We start from the raw sequence: 27716 nt of genomic DNA, 5'->3' as shown, positions 1-27716 counted from the left end.
TAAGGGTATAACTGCAAGAAACTAAGATTCCAGAGCAGACTGACCAAAAGGGGTCAGTATTTGTTAAGTTGAAGCACCAATTTGAAAAATATAAATAGATAGGGATTTTGCACGTGGAAATGCAGAGGATTTAGCACCAGCATTCTTCTAGCATGGTGTGGTGCAGCGTGCCCATGCTTAGCTCTCATAACCCAAGGACTGTCTCACAGATGCCCTTATCTCCCCACCCCCAGTTAGACCCAAACCTGCATCTGTCTTCAATATTTACATTGTGAATGTTTCCTAAAGAAAACTCTTCCGGGACAGCAGCTTGGACAACAGATGTGAGCTGAAGACACTGTCTGTGCAATGTAGTGGTCACTGATCTAAAACCAGGCTGCGCTCAGATCAAAGTACAGCATGCTGAGAATAGCATGGCATTTATGAGGAGATGCAGAGCAAAGTGTAACCCTCTGAAAAGAAACAGTCTAACAGGACCAGAAGGTTTAGTGTCTGGAAAACTATTCCAGATACTGTGGATCTTACTGATCTTAGGAATTTAGTGTTGATTTAGCTTTTTATTCTCAAGGGCAGCTTTGTCTGCTCAAGCTGCTGCGTAAACTTTCTCTTAGAGTGCAGTTTGCCAACTGCTAACCCAGTGTAGGAGCCAGCTGCTGCTGCTGAGGGCACAAGCCTGCTCCCTCTTTGCCTGAATAAGGTGCTAGCATTAATCTCCAGAAGATTAGCTTCCTGCTTGGATCGCTGAGAGATCAGATAAGCAGCAATGGCTGTGCCAGGGAAGTGCAGAAACATGAAGAAAGACTGCTTTGCTGGTAGATCTCTTATCTGTATCACAGCACACTCAGACAACACAACCTCACTCAGGTCTGTGCTTTGAGGATGACTTCCTTTGCAGTAACAGAGGTGATCATAGAAGCATAGAATAAGTTGGTTTGAAGGCACCAATCTGTCCTGTCTATAGCACTAGCTGCAAGTGGTAGAACCCTTCCATGGCCACAAGCACTTATGCAAGATTAACATTTAAATTTAAATAGGGAACTGTTACTTGAGCTCTTGCAATTGTAAGTCACATCTTCAGCTCTGGCTGTTGTTAACTCAAATGTTTTTCTGTTACTTTCTTTATCATTTCTATATTATTATGTCCAAAGACTGCTGAGATATCTTGTAATTTGAGGAAGTGACATGGAACGGTAAGATTTTCATCTGAAGCTGATCAGCATGCATAATTAGAAACATCACTTCTAGGTTTGACACTTTAGGAAGGTAAGGTGCTAAGTGAAAGTTTTTGTATGCAGCTCTGTATTGGAAACTAATTATTTGGTTGGAAATTGCAAATTCTGACAAATGTGTTTGTTGTGAGATTGTATAAGTCAACATCTTTTTTTGTTCTTGATTAAAATCATGTAATGCTATCTAAGTGAGCTGCTGGAGACTTTTCTTGTTCTGCAGGCAGTAGAATGTTATCATTTTTCCTTTGAGAGAATTAAAGAAAGAAATTTAAGTTACCCAGTCATTTTGAGACAAAGTTGAGGAAGAGATTTCCTGTGCTGTGAATTAACAACCTTAGAAGTTGAACCAAGAAAGTCTTACCACTCCGGCTACCATGTGTTCGTAAAGCTTCAAAATCCCATTCAGATGGAATCCTCAACAGTGTGGGACTGAAGCTGACCTCTGGTGTTCTGTTCTCTTCTTAATGACCGTCTTTCTTTTATCTTTCCATTGCAAGGTCTGCTTTTGACAGGAGATCAAAAACTGTGCTTAACTTTTCATCAAATCCAAATAAATTAGCTGCTGCCCTTGAAGTTTTGTGCATGTGTAGGTGGCTTGCTTAGCAGGATCTGGATTTGGATCCAGAGGAACGATAAGGGGACTTTGGTTACTGGTCAGCAGGCTTTGGACCTTGTGTTAATCAGTACTACCGCTGTGGAAAGAACAGAAGAACTTAGAGACACGCACAGAAAATAGAGTATTTATCAAGAATAAAGTTGGAGTGGGAGATTCTGACTCTACTGGATGGAAGTCCCAGTGACAGCTTCTGGCTGTGCTGGCATGTGGGTTGCAGAGCTGTGCAAATGCCTCTCTAGGGATGTAAGCAAACACGGCAAAGTGGAGATTTTCCACTTGGAGCTGGGAGCCCTGCACTAAGGGAACCTGGAGTACTTCAGCTGTTTGTCATCTCCATTTATTGTTGCTGTGCCTGCTGCACTTAAGTAAACAGAGCTGGAATATATATACAGCATAGATTAGGTGGGTAAATACAGGAGACTGTCAAACAATTTGGCCTTCAGGTCGTCGGTCTCAGGGTTTATTGAGGTATAACTGTAACTTACAAATTTTTATATACAAAGTTGGCACTATTGATTTTAAAAAATTAATATTTAATCACAAGCATACAACAAGGTCAATAGATTTTTGTTAAGGAATTAAATAGACTTTTCCTTGCTAGCACTCAAACCCTAAGTAAATAAAAAATTAAGTGAAAACATTTGTAGCATATGGGTACAGATTGCATTTAAAAATGCATGGGGCTCAGTACTGTCTGACTTAATTCTGATTCATCCATTGACCTTGTTATGTAAAACTTAATGTCCTTTTTAGAGGGAGAGTTGCAAATTGTGCTTCTGCATATTTATTTAGGAAGTTCAATCTTCTGGGTGTTCATACCCTAATTCCAGTGCTAAGTGCAATCACAACATTGATTTTTCTCACTAAACATAACCTACTTTACTCTGGTATAGAATTTTTTTTTTTTTTAATGGGCTTTATATAATGGCATATGTGAAAAACCACTCAACTTAATGCCCCATACTGTAGTTAATTAACAAAATGGCATTGTAGCTGTGGTCTTTTGTCCTCTGGCAGTGTATTTTACTGCTAACCTTGACCATCCTAATTAATAGAAGGCCAGGTATTGACTATGTCAAGCTACATGATGGAAAGAGCAATTTACAGCTGCTGAGGAAGTTGTAATTCTGTTGAAAATTCAAACATGAAGAACTTCATTTTGTCTGACATTATGCCATTTCAAAGCCCATCTCGTGCAGCTGAATAAAGTCTTTAAATGATCGGTTTTTACTCCTCCTCATTTCCTAGACAACAGTAGTATCTTAAAATATGTCCATGTGTCTTCTTAAACACATACTTTGCAAAGCATTTGGATGAATTTGCACAGATGTCAGGACTGGCGGCAATGTTTTCTTATGCACGACATGTTTATTTGTATATTGTTCATTTATTTGAACTGCATGCTGAAAAGCTTAATGGGGCTTAATGCTTTAATGAACCTTCAGTAACAGAATTGATTATCTCCTTACTTTTTCTAGCTTTATTTCTGAGTAATTCAATAGACGGCACTAGAGATGCATCAGGGTTTGTCAAGTTTGCACTAGTTTTGCTACAACAAGGCTGTAATTTGTGATGGTCCATCCTGTTCCATGTTGCAAACGAGAGAATTAAGCACTCTGCTTTTCTACTGAGGAAAAACAATGTTTTCTTTTTCAATGCCTTAAATTATGTTTTGTCTCAGTGCTAAAAAAAAAAAAAAACAACAAAAAAGCTGCAGGAAGACAAGTACGCTGTCTCAAATTATTCATGACTGTGTTTTTAAAGTGTTTAGTGTCTAAAGAAATGCATTCACACTATCTTACGTCAGTCCTTTGGTCTGGTGGAATTTTGTCCTGTCTCTTAAAGGAAGGTCTGCATAAGTACCTATATTGCTTATTGCTGATGCTTTGTAATAGAGCTGAAGGTCAGAAGTTAAGTGTTCTGCACCCAAATAGCATCTTTACTGGGACTTCATACAAATGTTACTTAATTAAGCAGATGTTCTTTAATTAACCCTCCGTGCAGTTATTGCAGATGACACTAGCATCACTGCATTAATACAGTTAATTTTTCAGAGGACATAACAACTAACAGTGGCAGAAATTTGTATCCTAGAAGAATACTGCTAAATTAAAAAGTCTTGTATTAACTAATATTCTCTCCAGGCTGGAGATTTCAAAAGAAACAGAAATTTCTTTGGAAATCTGTCACAGAGATGGAATTGTCAGGCAGAAGAGCAACAATCCATCCATAGGTATCTACAAGAATGCCATACAAAATATCAATAGATTGTTCAAAAAATCTCTAGAGAAATATTCATCTGTGCAACGATGAACTACAAACTTGTCCTGATACAGGTGAACAGAGCCTTACCAAGTCTGTTATGTTGGGACAAATTTATCTTTGAAAGAAATTGTTACTGGAATGGAGAAATGAACTTCAAGGGCAGGTTTTCCTGCAAGTTAAGTTTTTGTCATATCTCCAGCTTACTGTTGGCAGAACATCAAAAGGGGCACAGTTAGTTGGTTCTGTCCAAAAAACCCAATAGGTTGCCTTAGATCTGCATTCATGAAATCACTTTCTTATTTACTGAAGGATTAGAAACATGTTTAATTTTTAGCTGACTGTTGATATATTGAGACTCCTATGCCTCTGCTACATTAGGAAAATCATAGTCCTGAAGGTCTGTCTTATAAGCTTTTTACCATTTCTGTTTCAAACAGGGCAAAGGTGAAGAAAGGTGTAAATATTCTCAACGCAAAGACAAGTGACCCACAGCAATGGGATGTGAAACAAGAGGTGGGGAATGGTGGAAAGCATTCAACCACAACAGTTATTTGTCAGAGGATGGCACCAAGTTCAAGGAACAGGTATGAAACCCCATATTCTTGGCACTTTAAGCTCATTTATATCCATAATACCATTCACTGGTTGGAAGACATAGGGATCATAACTATTATTCATAGCTACTAAAACTATAGCCTGGAAATCTGGAGACACTTATGTTAACTACCATTTGCTGATCCATAATAGGACATCTCAATTTCCTGGTAATAAAATTAATCAGTTTAAATTAAAAAAAAAAAAAAAAAGAAAGAAAAATAGGCTAGGTCTTGGGGGATGGGATCATTTTGACATGAATATAAATTCCTTAATTTAAGAGGTTTTTACTGAACATGATGTTTAGCTTGTTTCTCTGAACATATCACAGCCCCTGTGGATGGTTTGTCAAGCAAACAATTCTTGCCACTGTAACTTTCAGGCATTGGTACAAGATAACTTAAAGATTTGGTATATAGTGACCTGTATGCAATACAGTAAAAATCCCCTTTTGCAAAGCAGTACTTCTTCCAGAACTGGCAGGCCATGCACTGGTAACTCAGGTACTGGTACTGTGCATTTCGTATGGTAACTGTCAGACAGAGCCATGCACTCCAGTGAGCGCTGTACGAACTGCCAGTGTTTGCTTTCCTTTGTGATGGGTTTGTGCTGAGACATGGTCTGGCTGTTCCATGGACGTAAAAGTGGTGCTTTTACAGTCAGTCTGACTTTTTCATGACACCTAGTGTAGTCACTTACTGCTGGTTTCAGTGGAAATCATTTAGCTCTTGCTGGGTATCATATTAATGAACACTTACAAAACTGCTGTACATTAGTCCATGCACAGCATTTTTTAGTACACATCTGAACAATGTTTCCCTAGCTCTGCACTTATTACTGGCCTCAAACCTGGGTTCATTGAAGAGTGGCATAAAATCTTCACTGGATGTTAGGTTAGTCATTGCTTTCCCATGCAGTGGGTTTGTATCACCTTCAGGCACAGAAAACTGAGCAGGCTTGAACATTTATATTCTGTGCCCAATCAGAGTGCATGGGAAGCATTAGATTTCCACAAAGTGTGAAAATTTCTATTGTCATGAGCAGCTCACTGATTCAGCGTGCTTCACTCTTGGTAACATTGCAGCTAGTGAGATTTCCAGTGGAGAATTTGGAGGGGAAGGAGAACGAAAAGTAAAAATAAATCACCAGATCCTGCCAGAAATAAGAAAGAAAAAAAAAGTCTTGAAAGGGAAAAGGTGGCTTTAGTAGAACAGCATGTAATTGTGTGTGTGTTTACAACTGCAGAGCTATAATAGTCAGGTTATCAAATCCCAAATTAAATCTTCTTAATATAATTTGCATGAAATATAATTAACCTATAAAAATATTTTTAGTGCTCATTATGCAAATAAAAGTCAATGTTTTAATGAACGCCGTTCTATATTTGTATATGTAAATAGTCCCTGTCTTCTGAAAGCCTGACAAGCCTAGGTTTGAATGAAATGTCAGTGTATGAGGAAGAGCTGGATGGAGAAACCTACTGCGTGTACTGGGATCCCACTGGTAGAGCATAGGATGCTGTGAGCATTGCAGTTACAGTGTCACTTGGAGCCCACTGTGCAGAGCACAAATATTCTAGTTAGTTGATTAAACTTGTTCTGGAATTGCAAGCCCCATCTGGGCTCTTTCTGTGCTGCCACCAACTTTTTCAAGGTGGTTTAGCAGTGTAGTTCATTTGGGCAATGTGCAATTCTGTAGCAAGGTCAGTGTAGATGCGAGGTACCATGCTTGAGCTCCAGCATCAACACAGAGTAATCTTTTCCTGCAACAAATTCATAGATCTTGGTTAATTTTAGCAGAGAGAGGTATTCCCCATAGCCTTTGCCTAAGAGTTTTGGAAAAGTAGTAAACATTTACACTTCTTGAATGCCTCATGAACATTCACGCAGTTTGTCATGAGCATAACAGCATGTTCTTCTCCTTGGCATGACCAGCTCTTTCTATCATAGCTCAGAGAACTGAGTTAGCAGAAAAGAAGAACGAGGGGTCTTCTGTAGTTGCAACCAGCAGGTGTAATTTGGCTCTCTCCTCATATTTTTGCATATGCCATTCTGGCTGAGAAGTCAGAATATTTCTTAAATACGTAGAAAATTCTTAGTGCCTTGGTGTGCTGCCTCCTACAAACTTGTGGAAACTAGATAAATCTGTACCCCGGGATTCATTCTGATCATAATGAGGAGCGTGATGTAGTTAAGCACATACTCTGGAACTTCTGGCATTTCTCTGCATGCTATGTTTTACTGGGGATTCTCCTAGGCACACTATGGTGAGCCACTGCGCTCTTTCCACTTCACGTCCATAGAAACAAACACCCAGACTCAATAAAGCTACTTATTTTTCTTGCCGTGTTGCTTTCCTTTCCTTGCCTCTTTCCAGCCTTGTTAGTGTATGGATATAAGTATGATGTAAGCATTGTGAAGCAAGCAGTTTGTATCCGGATGCAGCACCGCTCGGCTGCTAACAGCCATCATGTAATGTAAGTAATAAAAAACAAAGGGACATCTTTCAGGTAAATCATATCAATGATTGCTTATGGCTAAATATTGAGGATATGTGGGCCATGATTTTTTAGTTTTTTAACAAATATTTGTTCTCTTTAAATTTGTGCCACTAAACCACAGGCCATAGCTTAGCTTTGATTTATTCAGAAAGACTCTACCATCACAGCAACCGAAAACAGCCTGAAATCAGCAATGTTTGTTTGCCTCATAATGCCATTTGTGCTGAGATTCAAGTAACTGTTGATGAAGAAAGCAACTGTGTTGATTAGTGAAAACAAGACACAGACTACTGCTTGGTCATTTGTTTTCCCTTGTTGTTTCTTGTGTCTGGAGGACAGCTGGTGGGTTTAAAATGTGTCCTCAGGACAGATAGAGATTTCTGTTTGCTATTACTACCAGTTGTGTGTCTTAGCCTTGCATCCGTTTGGTTCCAGTCTAAGGCAAGTATGGTTGGTTTATGATGTACCACATCTATGCTGAGAGCAGCTTTAGTGAAAGGTCTCACAGTTGCTGTGTAGCTCATTCTGGGTTGCTATCACAGCATATAAAAGCTGTTCTGAGATAGACCAAAGGTTGTTTTTAACCAGCAGCTGGTGTGATGTCAGGTGTGAGGATGATAACAGTAGATTAAGGGTAGGATCATGAAGGGTTAGGGGAATTTCTTAAGCTGGCTTCTCTGCCAAAGCCAGGATATCCTATGCCTGCACTGTCATGCACTGAGAGGCAGCAACAGGGTCTGATCTAGGCCTGACTCTTCTTCCTACTCCTTCAAATCTAGAGGTGGGCTGGTATGAGCTGCTTCAGTCTGCTCTTGGGCTGATGTCTCTGCCTGTGGATGCTGTACACTGTTGCTTTGTTTGCACAAGAGTGGAGTCACCCAGTGCTCCCGATTTCTGCTAGCGCAGCAGTGCCTGTCTCCCTAACTGGGAAGAGAAACAGAGTGTGGGAGAATGGAGAGACATTTAGAAAAACTGACATAATGGAAAACTGCTGTGATGTAGCACTTTATCCTCTTGGCCTTGAACCTTTTGAGAGGCCCGTGGGCTTACAGCTCTCCAGCCATCTGTCTGATAAAGAGGCAGACTCAGGAAGAGTGCTTCCAGATGTTATGTTTATATGTTTCAGACTGTGTCACAATCACTTACTTCCCTTGCCACAAGCACACACACTTTTATTTTATTTTTTTTTTTTAAACGCTGTCTGAGTATCGCATGGAAAAAGCTAACGATGTTACCAGCTCATGTTTCATATCATCAGGGCATGGAGGAAAGCAACAAAGCCTTTACAGTTGTGTGCAGGCCCTTCCTCTGTCTGGAAGCACCATGTGGGGATTTCAGCAAAGTGATGGAAAACATAAAAGTAAAGCATATGTGTGCAGCACACCTGACACCTGGAAAACTGCTAGCCATGCAGTGTGTGTGGCTGGTCATACCTGAAGACAAACTGCCTGTGCCCAGCGTGTGGATACACAGAAGACTGTCCAGATGTTACAAATGAGCTTGAAGTTATTAATTATTTGAAATCCGAGTCACCTTCCCTTGGCACAGTTTGGGGTCAGTGTGGTTTGCAAAGCTCAGCAGACAGGCAGCAGTGCCTGTTGGTCACAGAGCCCTACAGTCTGAGCAGAAGACACCAGTTTTCACAAGAACTCGAAGGTTTGGTGCTCATGAATCAGGATTTTTCATTACAGTTTTTTGTCCTTCTGACTGTTAACTGAGACAGGATCAGAGTTCACATGGCTTGTGGTGCTGCTAGTAGGGTAGTAGTAGATGCTTGGGAAGCTGGTTTGTACAGACCAGAGAAATGCTTTATAAGGAAGACATCAGCAGTGGATATCTTTTATTATTGAAGCCCAAGAGAGAATTAATTTCCTTTCATTTATATGAAAGTCACATGTGAAGAAGCGTTATGGCCTTCTGAGTATTGCATTTTAAGCATTTTGCATATTTTGATGCAGTCTCAGGCTGCTGGCAAGTTACCAGTGCAACCCTCAGAGCTTCCAATGCCAGTCACGATGTGATGTGCATCTGTCTGCTTAAAATGGCACACAGGAATTTACACATACAGCTTTCAATAACAATTTCAGGAATAATAAAACTAAGCCTTTACCCATTGCTTTAAAGGTTCTTTCCTTCCACGCTTTCTCATCTGATTTACCCAATGATTTATCTTCGCCCGTTGTCTTTGCATTTTAAGATTTCTCTTTATGTTAGGATGCCTGCTTCAGGTCAAATTAGGGCACAGATGTCTCCAGCGCACGCTGTAGGTGCCAAAGATTCGCTGGACATCTGCACATATGGCAGAGGATCAGCCAGCTGTGCCTCGTAATAGTGTCTTTTCTAGGGCGCAGAAGAGCGGGGTTAGAAGGTTGCTTCCCAAAGGAGCCCTTCATACGGCTCCTCTTTTGCTGCTTTGAAAGTCAGGAGTGTTTATCAAAGCACTGAGCTGGGGACGGAGGAAGGATGAAGAATGCCTTTCGGATCTCTTTCAAGAGTGAGCTGTCTGCAGGAAGGAGGCAGACAGTCCGTTTCCGTTGCCTCACTCTGTCTGTCTGCTGCAGTGTCTGCATGAGCTGTCTTCAGGGGGAATATTTGTATCTTACGCCTCGCTGTTTGAGCAGGTACTTGTGGGAAGCAGGGCAACCTGTTGAGCCATATGAATCCTGAGTGGTTTTGACTTAATTGGCTGCCCTCAGCTGCATTAGGGGAAAGCAAATTTGCTGGGAGCCCACGGGAGCAAGCGCTCTGACTGAAGCTGATGCACCCTTTTGATTCAGTGTGTTCAGCAGTACGAGTTCAGGAAGATTGCATTTGAGTTAACTGTCATAAGTGTCATGATGACAGCATGTCTGTTCAGTGTTCATCTAGCACCTCCATGCAAGGCCCAGCTCTATACCTGGTGTGTCTTGGCCCTGCCATAGTCAAAATAAATAACACTGCTATCAGTCAATACTTTTGCTAGAAATCTGTGCTTAACCTGTATCAGCACAGATTCCTGCTTTATGACAGAAAAAGGCCAAGCCAGAAAGCCAACGGGATCTGCACAAGTGCTGTGGAAGATACTAAACAGAAAGTATTTTCTTTCTTATCAGAGGTCATGATACTCTGTCATCTACTTGAAAAAGGCACTATAATTTGAGCTGTTTGAAAGCCTGTAGTTACATACCATATTAAATTTACAGTATTTACAGTTTAGGAACTGTTTAATAGAGAGGAGACAATGAGATGCATGAAATTAGATCCATCTCTACAGATGTTGCAGCCTAATTCCAATAATTTTATTTTTTATTCTTATATTTTTGTCTGCTTTGGAGTTGCTGAGTCTGTTGGGAAGCAGAAGGACCGGAGCACAAAGAGAAAGGTCATTCTTCACATTTTTCTTGCACAAATGAAAGCATCAGGCTTGTTTGCTCAGCAAATCCGGAGAGTTTGGAAGAGCTCTTCACAATACTTATCAAAACCAAATTCTGGACGTTTAGCCAATTCATGCAGTAACCCAGCCTTGCTGAGAAAACTGTCTCATATGCTGCCAATTCCTTCCCATTCTGTCAGTCAGGTTGAAAGTATTGTTTTATTTCATTGTTATGTAAATAGAGCAAAGCCCCACACATATTAAATAGAGCAGGGTGTGCAATCGTGGAGTAATGGAACAGTTTTATATCCATTCCAAACTGATAGGCAGATTCAATAATAACTATAATTTCTGATATTCAGGGTGAGATTATTTTTTGATTTCTGACAAAATAATCATTTCTCAGAGGTTGACTGGAAAACATACTTTCTACTCTTCAGCCTTTGGCTTATGTCTGAGCATGTGCTCTGCACAGCGCCTGGAATATAGAGTAGGGAAGGCAGCCTGTCCCACTTGCATCCTCTACAGAAAGCTGCTGTATTCTTGCCTCTCACACACAGCAGTCCTCATTGCTCTTCATTTTAATGAGATGCAATTCATGGCTAGGTTGTCTGTGAAAGTCTTTCTGATGCAGCATGTTCATGGGCTGACACTTCTCTTAATTTTTTCACTTTGCGCTTTAAGTCTTGAGCTTTAATTTTAGGCAAGGTCAGCTCTTATTTGTCTGAGAGAGCTGCCATGGCTAGGATGTTGTAGCAGCTATTGTAACACAGCTGTCCTTGTGATCTGGAGACAGAGGAAGATAAGAGACAAAAGATGCAGAACTGGGAGGGGGAGAAATTTGTGCATGTGTATTTTTTCTCACACTCTCTTTGAAGCAGAAACATCTGCTGAAAGCCATAAACAGCTGAGTTCAGCAATCCCACATCACGCTGCCAAGCAACTCTGCTTTTCTCTGTAACTTTCACAGCAGAGGAAATAAATCAGTCAGGCAAAAAAGAATGAAGAAAATTTAGGAAAATGCACCAAAAGCCAAACCTTTCTAGAATATAGTGAATAAGATCTTTGTTAGTATTCAGCTGAGCAAATTGAAATATTTCATACACGTGTACCCTCTATGCCATTGCTTCATGAGGAATTTTGTAAATACGAAACTCCTCTGAGCTCATTTGAGTTTTATTGTAGGGTTATTATGCAGCGATCCTAAGCACACAAGTCCTGCGTTCATTTCCTCCAAGAAGTTGATGGGCATCTTATTTTCAAGATGCTTAAAACTGATGAATAAAGGCCTCTGGAAAATACACTATAATCACATAGAAGAGAATTGGATAATTTTGAATGTTTTCCCCATCTTGTGCCTCTGTCAGATCAGTAGCAGCTAACCTGCTGGCTGGGGTCAAGTGTCACTGTTTACCTGAGACCTTTCCATTTCTGGGGGCAAAGAATGCTGTGTTAGACAGGTGAGCTACTTATTTCTGCACAGGCTGACTGAAATTTACTTTTCCACACAAAGACTCCAATTTGATGAACTGCTACCTATGTAAAACACAGACGAAATCTCTTCTTCCTTACTTTGCTGTTGCATAATAATGCAAACTGCTACCTGAGACAGAATTTTCATATAGAGGATTTAGTTGCAAGTCTTACGAGTTAAGTGATGTTGGTAGGAAACCAGCAGATGATGGTAAGTGCTGACTGGGAGGATTTTATGGTGTGTTGGTGGTGCTGTGTGGTGCTGTCTCTCCAGGCACCACTCCTGGCTGTCACTTTGGTTCCAATCACTAACCTCTGCTCCTAGCTGCCAGAGACTGTAATTAAATAAGTGATGTTACTTGTGTACCTGCTGCAAGGGGTGGTTAAGCACTACTGCTGCACTGCTTCCTCTTTGTTCAGAGACCACATAATCTACCTTTCATTATTGTACCTCTCATGAGGCCTAACTAATAGAAAGAATTTCAAAATAGAAAGCAAACTCAGAATGAATTCAACTGCATTTTATTAGGCTCTGCTATTACAGCCATTGCACGTCTTCCAATTGGAGATAGTTGTAATGAAAATATGACTTCATAAGCACATTAAAATTATCACTTAAAACCACTCATATGATTGATATGGGCTTCATAGAGAATGTTTAGTCTTCGTAAACACTTGGCAGACCTGACTGTTGTCTCATTAATGCCAGTTTTACACTGGTTTAGTTCCACTGAGTTGAGTGGAATTAAGCTACTGATTCCCACTTCTATAATTTGAAACAGGATCAAGCCTTACACAGTCATAAGATGTTTGTTTAAATTCATCTGCAGTATCCAGTTCTGTGATTATAAATGAATCAGTCTGAGTACCAAACCAGCATGTGATTCTGAAATGGAACAATCTGAAGACCTCCTCTGACACCTGTGGTTAGTACATCGGTCCACGTGCATTTGGTTGCAGTCTCAGCCTGCCTTTCTTACTGCTCTCTACTGATGTGTCAGTTTGAATCTTGCAGTAGGCTGTGGTGCCAGACTCCAACATTCAGTTACAGACTTCCCCTTGTGCTGTTCCCACACGTAGTGCATCAGCAACATTACATCAGTGCTTGGAAAACCTTACTCTTCTGCAGTTATCTTAGGAAAGTTACAGCAAAACTTCTGATGAGTACAGTGCTCTTCCCACAGTTTCTATTTAGCCACAGTCTCTTAAGTGTAAATCAGAATAGAATTTATCTTACTGTCCTAAATGCATGTACAAATCACCTGCTTTGAGTTGGGTTTGGTTACATACATCGGTGGGTCTGAAGGGACATAAGGAGTGTTTTAGGGGATACTCTGTATTTCCTGGCAATTGAGCAATAGAGAAGTAGGCTATTTTAGAAAGCAATAGATGGCTGTAAGTTCTCAAAAGCTTAGTTATGATCCATCAAATTCTGACTGGCTAAGATGCCTGGGGTTCTGTTACTTTCAGTAGATGATATTGGATAATTAAGATAAGCAAGCATTTTCTTTTATAACACTTTCAAAATTAAGAATGGAAAATGAAATTGGACTAACAATTTTATACAAAATTGCCAATTTTCTTTGAATGCACTTTTTTCTTAAGGAAATTTCCTGGGAAAATCTGTAATGCTTCCTTATTACTTTGGAGGGTCCAAGTGCAGAGTGTGTACAGCTGGAACAAATCAGTGTAGTCCACCGAAAGGATGAATGTCAGTTTATTCTACTGTCATTCACAAAGAACTTTTCCATTATTTCTTTACCAACACAATTGCAATTTCACTGGGAAGCAGTTTTATTAAAGAAAACTGAGATGCTTACTGTACTACTGTTTTTTGGATAGATCAATGCTGAATTCCAGATTGCTTGCTGGGAATTTCAGTTCCAGTTAAATTTCCAGTGGAGACATCTTAGCTTCAGTGAAGCAAATAGCAAAATTTCCTTTGCAGTCTGAATTTCACCCAAAGTGTAGTTCTTACTGCTGTGTCTATGCCTGTCTCTGACATACAGCTCAACTAGGCAATTTCTTTCCTGTTCAAGACTGAACAACAGCTTACACACTCCCCTACCACACGTATACCCTCGTACATGATCGTAATTATTACAAAAGCAGTTTTAAGTAGCACCTCATTGATTTTTGGTTTCCATGCTGTAAATTAATGGACTAAGCATGCACTCTTTGTAATCACACTAGTAGAAATTCAATAATGGCTCTGCTAGAGTATTTCAGTGACCTCAGCCACTGAATTTATTCCGATTTCAGCTACTGTTAATGAGACTGGCATATTTAGCCAGCTAACAAGAATTTCAGTGTTTGTATCTGTGCTCTTACCTAAGTAGTCTACAGCTTCTATGTGGCAATGTTCAATGTAATATACAAAGCAAAGGATGTTTCTGATGTATATAATTTGCAAGAAATATTCTGCTCAATTAGATTTCAACCAAATCAGAGCTCAGCAAGTACTACTGACAATCCCCAAAGGAATATACTCTGTGGTTAGTTTAGCAATTGTTCAGCTAGATTTAGAGGCTTTAATTGTATTTGATTATAATTTCTTATGGCATTTTTGTTATCTGTGTAAAACTGATAGTATGACAATGCTTTCCACTTGGAGATGCTATTTCTCAATTTTTGTTTTGAGAAATGCACAGCAATTGAATGAGACTGACTGGGAGGGGATATTTGTTTGGCTGTCTGTACTAGCTTAGTTCCACAGATTGGTTTTACCTGCTGTGATCGTGGTGAACCAGTAAGCTTTTATTCATTTCAGATGAACAGCATTTAAAGATAAGCAGTAGTAAATACAAGCAGTTCCTAACAGTTTTCTTATTTAGAAAAATTAACCTAGAAGTGTAATGGTAACTGCAGGGGACTTGATCACATTAGAACTCAGCTTTTACTAACATTTCTCCCAGAACCATTCAAGTAGGGGGTTGTTGCCATGTTCTTTTAATTAAATCTGTATAAATTATTTTGACAGGCAGCCTCTCCTGCTCTTTTCACTATTCCTGGGGCTGATAGAATTGCTGAGGTGAGATGAAACATACAGTCATCAAATAGAATTGCCACGTCCTTTAGTGATGCAAATCAGTAGAGATTTGTTCCGGATCCAAATCACTCTGTGAATTTATATACAGTATAAAAATGTATATAAATAAGTATACATATACACAAAGACAAAGCGCACAACCAACCAAGCAATCAAACAAAAACACCTAAGGAGATATCCAGAGTCACAGAACAGACTTCCATTTAGGGTAGAACTTAAGACATTCAAGGACAATGGTTTTCACAGAGCTGACCAACCACGCTGTGCATAAATAAATAGGCTCTGACTTCATAAATGTTTAAGAAGTGTAAACTCTCTTCACCACTATCTACTCTCAGAGGAATGCTGATTTCTCTGGCTTAAGTGCTACACCTCAACAGCTGGTTTTGAAATGATGTATCTGCAGTTGGCAGTAGAAGTTGTTATGCTCTTTAAATGCAAATTAATATCTAACTATTAAAAAAAAAAAAAAAAAAGTAAGCAGGTTTTGAATTTGGAGTCTTATTCAGCATTCAGTGAAGTGTGGAGAAGATTGTCCGTTAGTTTAGGTCCTTCTATTGATGAACTGCTTCAGAACAGCTTGAAAATCTCAATCCATTTAAGAACAGAGCTGCCTAGAGGACAGAGGATACAAAAAAGAAATGTTTTCCTTTTAACAACTCTCTGTTGTTTTCTTCAGATTTTCCCAAGTTGTTTTAGCATCCTTCCCTTAGAGCTCTTCAATCAAAGGTTCAAACATCCCTCTCCCTTCTGTTTGCTTTTGTAAGTACCTTTACCACTTCATAACACTTTGGTTTTACCCTCCTCACTAAGTGAAGGTCTGGGATTCAGTTTGTTACTGTCCTGTTCTATTCCTTTCTTCTTGAGATCATCTGAACCCACACAGTTCTCCTTTTAAGAAAGCACATCTCTTGTCAGGGTCTCATGAGCAATGAGGTATCTGGTGGAGCTGGAGCACATTATGACCTGTGGCATGACTTGCTTCACATGAAGCTTGGAAGAGGAAGGCTACATTTGCACTTAAGTCACTAAGCAGGGATGCAGCCTGGAAAAGTGCAGGCACATGAGCATGGGAGTGCTTCCAGATCCTGTAGCTTGGCCATGACCCATTGGCTGGATGGATAAATACTTTAAATACTGAAGTGCAGTAAATCATAATTCAGTGATGGCATATTTCCTCTGCCACCAGTTCTGAATTCCCTATCTACCTCAGACAGAGAGAGATTTAGTTTCAGTGACACTCTCTCAAAATAAAAAATAAAAAAAAAAGTGCTATTTTATTTGGAGTAAACAGTAGACTGGAATATTTGTCAGGCACTATTATAGCTGTTGTTGCATTCTGTGAAATTATTCATGTATATACAAGCATGAGTTCATTTTGCCAGTAAGCAAGGCCATTAATCCTGACTACTCTGAAGTGGTGTGCTGGTGGGCTGTGGTGGGTGAAGTACTGCTCAGATTGCTGGAGACTTCATCCCTTTGTAATGTTAATCAATGCTGAATAGCTCAGCTCTGCACAAGAAGTTTTTCTTATTTCGGAATGTTTTTTTCTTTTTCATCTTTTGTTTTTTTTCCTTGCATTTTCTTACACTCAATTTCCTCTATTCCTTATTTTGCTATATATTCAACGTTTTATCATAAGATAAATCTTCACACATTAGTATCTAGATTTTTAATTTCTGTATGCTATTTTACAATTGAACCTGATAATTTGGTATTTCCTGAGTAAAGTCAAAAATATACAGAAAGATCTGTTCCAATGAAAATGCTAGAGAGGTTTTTGAAAATTCTTTTCTAGTCCAATTCTTTACATGAAGATTTGACATTATGTACCCTGCAAGATTTAGAGATGCTGCTATTTAAACATTGATTCTTACAATTAGGCAGTAATACAGTTTTTGAAATCTAACTCTTTCTTTAGCCTGTTTATTAGAACTATTCCAGATGTTCCTAAAGACAGACTCAGTAAATTATGTCAACCCTTTAATTTTGTAGCTCCTTTTAGCTAGGAAAAGATGGGCTCTTCATATCCCAAGGCTTCTCCACAGTTCAGAAGCCTGAGATGCTCTACAGATCAGCACTGACCTGTGCACTAAGTCACCTGACCTTGTGTTCCTGATCTCAGCAGTGTGGGTTTGAAGAAGAGAAGGAATCAGAGGGGTAATTAGCTGGGTCACCGAGTGGGCAGGCTTGGCAGGAGTGTGGGGAGCAGAACCGCTATGTGTGAGCAGGATAGAAACGAGGAGATGCTTGTCCAGACCAATTCTCTCCTGAGGCTCTACGAGTTTTCTATCTCTAATTGAAATCAGGTGCAGATTACGTGAGCATTTCAACTTCTGTCTTCCTTGTCTCTGTATTACTTTCTCAGATCTTGATGCTTCTGACTCCAATAGCCAAAATCTTTCAATTATTGTCACTCTCTGAGTAGCTTGATGATAATAATCCTCTATAGGGAAAAAGAGAGTTTAAGTGAATGGAAATGATTATTAGATGCAGGGAAAATATGCCAGAAGTCTTTCTCACTTCACTAACTAGATGTAATTTAAATTTTAAAAGAAGGTATTGAAATTACAACTGGTGGAAGAGAATCCAGAGCTATAATGGCTGTTATTTTTGTAAAGGAAGTCACCCTTTTCCCTGGAGCTGATACGGTAAAGTCCTTTGTGTCAAAAATAACATTGTGCTAAGAGTAAGCAGAAAGTTTTAGGAGAGAAGTATATGCTTTGAATGTATAACTGTATAGGTTACTGTACACCATTTATGGTGTTGACTCCCTTTTGTGCATTACTATTACATACTATTAGGCCACGAAAAACAGACTCAGAGCGTTTCCATGTTGCTATCAGTTAGTGACAACATTTTGACAGTGGTATAGTGGATATATATATATCCAAACCCAAATCTGTTCTCATTTTAATTGAAATAAGTTGCAACGATACTGGAAAGCTTAGTTTTGCAAGTACTAAATCTGCAGTCTCTTCCAGAGCATCCTAAAAATCTGTAAAATTAACCTTAAATTTTTTGTAGGACTGACTTCCCTCTAGTCTCTCCTGTAGAAGAGTTTCCATATTCATTTTTCTTTTTTACTTTGTATTAGACCTACTGATGTGGGTAGAAATTACTTTTATAACTTCTCCCTCTTTTAAGATATGTACTGGAGATAATGACCATAATTCATCTGCTTGATGTTCAGGTTAAAAATACCAAATGCACTCAACTCAGTCATTCCTCCTGCTTCAGTCAATTTCTCTGTAGAACATTGATTTATTACCCACTTGGAGTACACCAGAAGTTGCTTGGATGACCATCATCTAATGACAGACACATGGGAATTCTTTGCCACAAAAAGGGCTTTGGCCTGTGCCAGTCCCAGAGGCTATAGTGTCAGGAGGGAGAAATGGCTGCTGTCTTGTATCCACAACATTCTCTTTAAAACCAGTGCACTTTCTTATAATTGTGGCATTTTGGGATAGAATTCAGTCATTTCTTATTTGCTTATGGTTCAACAGCATCTGTCTGAGTCATGCTCTTTGATGACGTGGCCATCACCAGAAATCCATCCCTGCCCTGGGATTGTCACTCAGTGGAAGAGTTTGGTCACATATCAGGGGGATCCAGAAGAAGCCTCAGCATTACCCATGTATTAATCTCCCTTTGTCCCGAGCTTGTCTAACACAGCCCTCCTTCATTCAGTTAAATTCCTTTTAAACAGTGGTTAAATCATGGGGGACTTTGTTTGAATACAGGGTGGTCACAGTGTCTGCTACTTTACTGCTAAAGCCGTTGCAAGTAAGGGAAGGCTGTGCTGCTAACTCGAAGTATCTACGTTCTTTAGCTCTGTCTCCCTGACCAAACCTTAAGCACGTTGCCTGAAAATGCTCTTAACAATGAAGAAATCTGCAGTGCTGCAGAGCTGGCTGATTTGTTCATGACCTGCCCGTGAGGTCTGCATTACCCAACTATTCACATGTCCTTTGAACATGAAATGACAGACAGGTGGGGCCTGGGGTATTACTTGGTACAAAGCAAACATTTAAAAAGCACAAAGTTTCAGGTCCTTATTGGTAATGGAATGTTCTATTTTCAAAGTGCCATTTGACATTTAGAAGATTAACTGGTATTGACTTCCTGTGTGAGTTGGGCTCCTGAGTATCTGAGTCATTTTTGGAAACCTGAGTTGGCCATCTGTTTCACTTAGCTCTGCAGTGCCAAGTGAGGCAATGCATAAATACTTTGATGACTATAGTTTGTAGTACCTAAGTTTTAAAAAAGCAGTTATTTTAACAGTTTGACACCTATTGGAGTTTTCAGAAGCTCTGAGGCCTCAGAATTCCCACTGCCTGGGAGAATACAGATGCATTTGAAATGAAGTGTAGTTTGAAGGGATCTTGTGCTTTTGAAAACTCCAGAGCTACCCCATCAGTTTTGAAAATGGAACTAAGGTACTTCCAGAAATCTTACTTCCCAGCTCAACCAGTCATCTGACAATAGAACCTGGCAATGAAGATTATTTCTTAAAATAGGGTAGAGAAGCGAGATGGAAAATTTTAGCATATGTAATAGAAACCTCTTGTTGCAAATTGGGCTGTAGATTCTGAGAACAATGCGTGCAGGACATGGTTGAGAATGAAAACTTGGGCATTTGGGGCACTGGGGGAACTACCTCTGTTAGCAGCTCAAACTGAGCATGGACAGGAGAGCCTGACACGGAAAGTATACCGGGTTTTGAGCCTCTAGGCTTGATGGGGATGTTTGTAGAAGCTGTTTATTGCACCTTCTTTGTTTCAGCTGGGGAGCAACAGTTTCTTGCTGCTGCCTTGTTAAACTGAGTCCAGTAAAGAGCAGAGCAGTTCATCTATCACTGCTTTAATTTTGTGCCTTGAAGGAAATAGCTGGTCTAGGGAAACAGTGCAGAATGCAGTTTGAAGGTGTCTTCCTTCAAACTCTGGGCTGTTTAACATCAGGGGAGGCTCAAAATGAGAGCTCTCAATGTGCTAATGGATCATGATAATGTTTCAAAACCCAATTTTATTTGGGATAGTCAGAATCTCCAGAACATTCCAGGATTATGTCACCTTTCTTCCTTTTCAATTTGACAGTGAATTTGATGCTGCTGAGAATGGCTGTTCTGACAGCTTTGGAGGCTGCAGAGAGTTCATTGATCAAAGTCAAGCAAGCAGCACCAGCCTCTGACTGGTCCTCCCTTCCTTGACCAAAAGGATAATGAAAGCTCAGAGAAGTCCGTATAATACTGAGCATTACATTATTTTCAAATACTCATACTGCTAGATGGAAACAGATCTATTTTGGTGCCAGTGCATGTTTTGATGACCAAGGAAAATAAAATTCAATTGGCAGATTTCAGCCAGTCACATCCTTGGATCCAGATGACATGGATACAAGTTGCCAAGGTTTATTATGCCAGTAAGCCAGGCAGAATGATAGCCTGAGCCTGCCACCAGTTCCTTTTACAGCACACAGATTGTAGCAGTTTTTCCTTATTTCCCTCACCAGTCAGCCTAACCATAGAATGATTTTGGTAGATACACATTGTTAGAGAATATAAAATACATATAGATCTGACTGTGGTAGAAAATTGTTTGTGGGAGGCTGTGAGGATGTGTCTCTGTTCCTTTATAAGTACTTCCCTTTTTTAGAATTTCAAACCTATTAAGCTATGAGTTTTTGTCCAAATCTGATACTGCATGTTATTTTATCCTTTATAGTTAATGGTGTATTGATTGTTAAGGAATTTAGAACAACAGAATGTCTTTAATACTGTAGCTGGATGAGAAGTATATAAAAGCCTTCATTTTGGGATTTCTTAGGTTGAATATGAGTTAAATGTTAGTTACGCTTCCTGAAGAAGGTGGAGATAGGTTGGCTAGCATTATAGGAGATGTAAATCCTTGACAAAAGATTTGATTCCCATTACATAAGCTCACTGTTTTCCTTTAAATGAATGTCAGAATACACAAAGCCTTACTTACACAGTAGGCAGAGCTCTGCTGAATCTTCAGTACTCAATTTAACCACGCACTTACAGTTTGTGTCCTCATTTCTCTGATGGACCTCCTGTATGACCTTGGGCAAGTCACTTCATTTTTCTGTTCCCTAGCTTGCATATAATAAAATAGGATAATGGTACTTTACTCCCAAGAGCTGTGGATAAAAATATCTATCCAAAAGCAGTAAGAGGGAGGTATTAGTATTGCTATTGTTGTTGTGGTTGTGTATTTATTTAAGCGATATGTTCTTATGGTCTTATGTATCCTATGAGTAGACCCACTGAGGGCAGTGGGACTGTTTACACACTGAAAGTGCTTTTCTGGACAATGGCCAGAAAACAGGGATGAGCCTATAACTCGTAGATATTCCCCAAGGCATCTAACAGCAGGAACTGTGGTCCGGAGCTACGTTGGGGTGTATATGTGTGGCTAAATATATAAATAATTGTCATCAGGATTTAAGATCATTCAGAAGGCATAGTCTACTTTGCATGTAAACACAATCTAGGTCTCAAGGGAGTCTGTCTGGGCTAAATCTGCTCATGTATAAATCCTCTTTTTTAGGCTTTATATTTTGTAATCATTGTAATTTAAATTCAGCTATGAGTGCACAGGATTTGCACATTTTAGCACAATTAAGGAAGTCAATGGGAACTGTGCATCCCACACACTGTAACTGCCCTTCAATAATTAACTCCTTCCCAATTCCTTAATCAAAGGTCAGGCAAAGCAACAACATTTGAGATAAACTTCAATGGCGTTCATTCTGGGCATATGCACAAGGAACAATTTATTCAGTTGTTTTGTGCTTATTCTCATCTTCTTCTCTTTCCTGAGGTACTAAGCTGCTGATCTGGCTGTTACGTGGTAAGGAACCACTCCTGCATTTATCAGAAGGTTGGCAATTGTGTGCCAGGGGAACAGATTCAAATTCAAATCAAATGATTCTGTGATTCTATGCACATTGTGCAGCATTAATCAGTTGTGTATGTTCCTCTCACTAATAAAATCCACAGCCCAAATTCTGAAAGAAACTGATACGGGGAGACTCATCCCCAGATGATAATTTTCCAACAGAAAATATTCCATTATTCCTTTTTGCAGTTTCTCAAAGGTTTTCATTTCATATTAAAGGAAGTTGTGGTTGTTTAACAGTAAGCAACCTTCCAGGAATGTAAGTGTTACTTTGCCCATCAAAAAGAGGGGAGAGGTGAGGGAGTGATGGAGAGGAGAAAATAGCCGGGCTTCTACCAGCCAGCTACGTTTGATCTCTGCTGTGCTTAAAGGTATGGAATTGAAACCTGCAGGAGAGAGTGTTGAACATTTCTTCACCTCAATCATCCCTGTTAAGTATTACGATTACAGAATAGGAATCCTTAATATCCCTGTTACACGTGGAGCATTTTATTAACTCAGAAAGACAGTTGGAGTTGGCTTTTTTTTTTTTTCCCCGGAAGATACAGTAAAACTTGATGGGTAATTTTGTAAATGAAGACAGTAAACAGATGTTGAAGATGATAATGTCTGAGTGATTTTGTTGTTTCTATGAAAACTTAGTTACACTCGGTTCAGATTAATTTTTCATTGTCTTCTGTTAAATGAGAATTGCTTACACGGCTGCTTCAAATGGAACCTTGATTGCTTTTCAGCTACCACCAAAACCATAGACGACCAAAAAAAAAAAAAAAAGCCACAATCAAACACATAAAAACATTCATGAGCAGTGATACAATAAATTTGTGCTATAGTGCATTTTAATTTGATAAATTAAAGTTTTCCGATGCTGCAGTTTGTGAGAAAAGCATATACATTCGACATTTAAATTCAGTACTGTGTTAAATAGCAGTAAAAGTAATTCTGGCTGCTACTGGGAACTTTTGGTGTGATATTATGAAAGTCTCCAAAAGTCTGAGTAGTAACGTGGGAGAAATGAAACAAAATCTATGCATGGTGAAGGAAATACAAAGATAGTCACGCCTTTGCAAATGTTGTTCAAGAGCATGGAAGGAAAGGCTCCTTGAGGTCCTGGCACTGAACTGAGAGCTAGGTCCCATTTCTAACAGCTGCAGATACTCTGTGAGATGTGGTAAAAATCATCCATCTTCTCTGCAACTCGTTTTTCCATTTATAAGTAGAACTAATAAACATCCTTTCCTTATTTTTTGGATTTGTTTTGTCTGTGTGAGGCCACAAGGCCTCTTACTATGTGAAGCCATCCTTTACTCTCTAACATACCACTTAGCACAACAGTGTGCCAGTATTCCGTAGAATACTGTGAAAGGAAACCGAGCAGAATAGTTTCAAAGAGTTTAAGCCATAATTCAGTCCTGCTTTGAAGTACTTTAAAGGCATTTAAAGTTTCTGCTGACTCTCTGTGTATGGATGATTTCACCCAAGATGGATAGATATTTCTTTGAGTCTCAGATAGTGGACAGGATCTATTCTTTGTGAGTTCACAGGATGATCAGGCAAGCGTAAATGAAGGTCATTTGTTTTGTTTATTCAATCACACACTTAATAATACTTGAATCCTCTTATGACCTTCCACAGAATTCTGTTTTGGCGTGTCAGGAAATGCAACTGGAAATGAAAATTTTGATAAATATATTGCTGGGATTTAAAATTGTAATTTTGACTTGCTAGACAACATGTATTTTTGTAGCCTTAATTATTTTTGAAACATTTCTCTTCAACCAATCCTTCATAGATATGTTTTAGAATGTTTCTAAATATACCTTTTTCCCTTTGCAGTATTTCACACCCTGAAAAGCACTGCGCAGGAACAGCAATCACTGCCTTTTAAACAAATTCATACTTCAAAGTTCACTGCAGAGTCTTTTTTTATAGCTTCTTCACCCAAAAACATTCAACTCAGATGTGCCCATATGTCTTCAAGGAGCTCCTGTTTTTCTTCTGTTGAAACATTTCTCTTAACAGGTTTAATAAAAGGACAGGCAAGATAAATGAGTGGTGTGAGATCATACAGTTAGCCCATGACCCCGGAAAGAGCTTTGACACAGACTCTTAACACTAGAGCACATGTGCTAACGTAAGGAAGCAGCACGCAGCTAGCAAGCATGGTTGGTGTTTAACCCAGAGCCTTGAAGTAGGGAGAGAGAAGGGAGCAGTAGGTAAGCAAAGAGAAATTATTTGTAAGTCGACCATCTGATCTGAGTCACCTCCAGCAATATTTTCCTGCATGAAAAGGGTCGATACTACCTGGTTAATATTCATAGCAGTTTGATGGTAGATCTTGGCTAGCTGAGGGTAACATAAATCTAATGCATGTGGAAAGGAAGCAGATGTAATTTGAGCTTGACAAACTCAGCCCGACCAACAGGTTTTTTGCATCTCTATTATTTCCTTCTGTATGTATACATAAACACAGAGCATTTCATCCACAAGTTCAGTTTTCTTATTTCTTTGGCATTTCATAGATATGTTTGTGCTTGCCAATAGATTGTACCAGTAATTCTGTTGGCACAGGAAGAACATGGAAGTAGTGTATGTTAATTTAATATAGTCAGCTAAAATATTCTGTTTTATCTCTTTACTTTTTTTGTCCATTTCATCAAGGCATTCTCATTTTGTGTACGAGACCATCAGCGAGAGGAACTGAATCAGAATCCACTGATGTAATGTCAATTTGCCCTGTCTGACATTTGCTGATGATGAAGAGATGACCTCTAACAGCCAAGAGCAAGTCTTACTGCCCAGTATTGCCTTAGACAAGTTTTGTCTTCATTTTCATATATTTGAAGATCAGTACTCCTGTAATTCCCTTTTTCTCTATTCAAAATGCTCCATCTGCTTTGGGAAACCCTTTAAATTAGTCATAAAGGCCAATTCTCTTTATAGATATAATGGAATAACACGAGCAGCCTATCTATAAAATTAAAAGCAACTTCTCAACAAAATGTGCTTTTCGGAAGAGCTGGCAATGCTGCTGGATTTTTTTAAGAAAATATTTGTCTATTTTCAAAAATCATTTGAAGTGAATGGTGTAATAGATTCAGGCCATCCCATCTGGAATATGCTAACCTCTTTCTTTTGGTACAAACTGTGTATTCTACAGTCAGCAACAGTAAAATATTTGCAGCAATTTATAACCCACACTTGACAGTTCTGTATGCACCATATAGGCTAAGCACTGCTGCCTCACCAGAGCAGCACAGTTGAACACCTCTGGAAATTCCAATCTTAATGTCAAATTACTCTACAGAGATTTTTTGTTTCTGCATTAGTCTGAATTTCTTATCTCTGAAATTCAAAGATTTTGTTCAGTGAGTTTAGTAACAACACCGGTATTTTGCTTTTTTTTTTTACCCATGCTGAGCAGGGTGCTTTGAGTGACCTGAAGGAAGCTACAACTCTTATGACCAAAGAGTTTGGACACAAGCATTTTTACTTTCTGTGGCCAAGTGTGACCAACTATTCAGCCATAGGTGTTCCTGAAAACTCTACTGAGATAATCCCGATGCAAGGGAAGGAATGCTATTGTCCAGTCCTTTGCAGTCTGACATTAAATACTTGGCCAAGTGACACTTAAGCACATGTCTTGTCACAAATGGAAGTACAGACAAATGTGTGGAGCAGAGAAGAATCAGAATGTGACCCTAGTTCATTAAATTAGGAGGAGAGGGGCAACAAAAGTGAAACCCATCTCATATGTAGCGCAGCCAGGCCAGCTCCAGGAGCAGAGCATTCCAGTTGGTGGAATATTCAATAATAGCTCTCTGCTGGTCAAAAAGGTCATCTCTTGGTTTGCATTGGGCATCAGAAAATACTTTGAACTTGCTGTGGCTTCTCTAAGCTGCTGCTGCTGCTGGAGAGCATGCCTGAGGGTATGAGAAAGGTGACAATGAAACAGCAGTCCTACTGCCATCAAAATCAGAAGCAGAACGCCAGTCGACTTGAGTGAAAGGAAGGTCAGGACCAAAGTGTTGCATGTAACATATTTCAGTGTTGTCATCATTCTGATTTTTCAGACACAGAAGAATGGTTTCCAGTATTCACTGTACAGCTCCATGAGTTTTCAGAGATGTTGACACAAGTTTTAATGGATGGATCATTTCCTGCACACTGTGGTTTCTGTACTTAAAGAAAAAGTGCTGCATGCTGAGGGGAATAATAATGCGTCCATGATTCACTCCTTTTATAATCTTGTTCTGAAGAGGATGCAACTGACAGATTGCTACCACAGGAAAATCAAATTAGATTAAGGATCTGTAGTTGTGAAGAGGCTGGAAGGTGCAAAGTCTTTTATATTTGTGCTGATAATTTCCTAGACCACTCCATCCAGTTGGATGTCATCCTTCCCAATTTTTTACATTTTCAGTGTTGCTCCTGCAGGCCTGCTTTACCAAGTAAGACTCCATGCCAGTGTTCTTGATTTTATTTGCATATAACCATGACTGTGTTTTCCCATTGACAGCTCAGATTAGAGCATGGCACGGCTTGTGCTGACAAAAGTAAGCTTGTCTTTAAGAGTTGTCTCTTATCTGACACTTGCACATCTATGGAGTCAATTCTGCTGGTGTTTTCATACAGGAAAAATTAACAAGTATAAGAAGGTTTCCTTAGCATGCATACAAAGGTGTAAATGCAATTGAATTATCACAATTTAACATGAACTGTTGTGGCTCAGCAGTATTTTAGCAACAAAGCTCTTTGTGCTCTCTGATGTGAGGTTATGGCAGGAATTGTTAATGCTATCTGTAATTCTTTCAATGTTTGCTGGCATCAAGCGTTTGCTTCCTGCAAAATTATTTGAGGCAGTTATAAGGGGGCAAACAGGGAGTATTAGTACTATTTGAGATCTAGAGTTTTTACTGAAAGACTATTACCTAGTGGTTACTACTGATCCAAATTCCAACCTGTTTATAAAAGGACATAAACTTTTACACATAAAGTTCACACTGATTAAGTTCTATTCTGATGCAGACCATCAGTAATGTAATGCACATAGTGGGATGTGAGGACTTCTTTGGTAACAAACTTTGCCCTCAGAAAACTGGCAAAGAACCTGAGCACGTGGCACTCTTACTCTTGCAAATCTCATCAAGCTTAATCTCCTCCAGCAAAGACCTTCCAGGAGAACACTGTGAATCTAATGATCCCTTGTGAGGATTTCCCCGTAGGACTGAATTTCTACTATTTACTTGTTTCTTTTTCACTTAGAAAGAACTCTTAATTTTAGTTATAAAAATGAAGCTCGTTGGACTTGTCTACTGGTGAGACTGCAGCAGCAGGAGGAAGCCTATCTGTGATTCAGAAATGAGTCAGCAGACATTCTCCACCCTCCAGTCTGACTGTCTGCATTCAACTCTGGTATTCAGATTTCAGTGGGACAAAGTCACACAATGGTGTATTTCGTCCCACGTGACTGCAAATAATTAATTTCCTCTACTTCATCTCATGCATCCCAAATAGTTCCATAGACCTGTGTTGCCATCAGTGCTTTGGAAACTGGTTATGATTGTGACAGTGACATTATCTTAAACTGAAGTGTTCCTCGTGAACTCGTGCTCCTTCTCATCTCACATGGGTTTTTACACACTCTAATCCTACATGCATGCACTGTCTGTTCAGCTGAGATTTGCTGTTTTTGCATTAGTCGGAGTCTTGGAA

General features: G+C 39.4%; 1 protein-coding gene across 1 annotated transcript in view; it reads left to right on the top strand.

Moving 5' to 3' along the window:
- Window positions 1–27716, top strand: part of TMEM132C (transmembrane protein 132C) — a 180995-nt gene that overhangs the window by 93012 nt on the left and 60267 nt on the right. Inside the window, exon 3 of the mRNA XM_085238846.1 lies at window positions 4548–4694. Coding sequence (XP_085094972.1) covers window positions 4548–4694 — 147 coding nt within the window. The remainder of the gene's footprint in view (window positions 1–4547; window positions 4695–27716) is intronic.

Source organism: Meleagris gallopavo, chromosome 17 (assembly GCF_905368555.1).
Source record: "Meleagris gallopavo chromosome 17, MGAL_WU_HG_1.1, whole genome shotgun sequence".
Taxonomy (NCBI): domain Eukaryota; kingdom Metazoa; phylum Chordata; class Aves; order Galliformes; family Phasianidae; genus Meleagris; species Meleagris gallopavo.
This window is presented reverse-complemented; position numbering and strand designations above follow the sequence as displayed.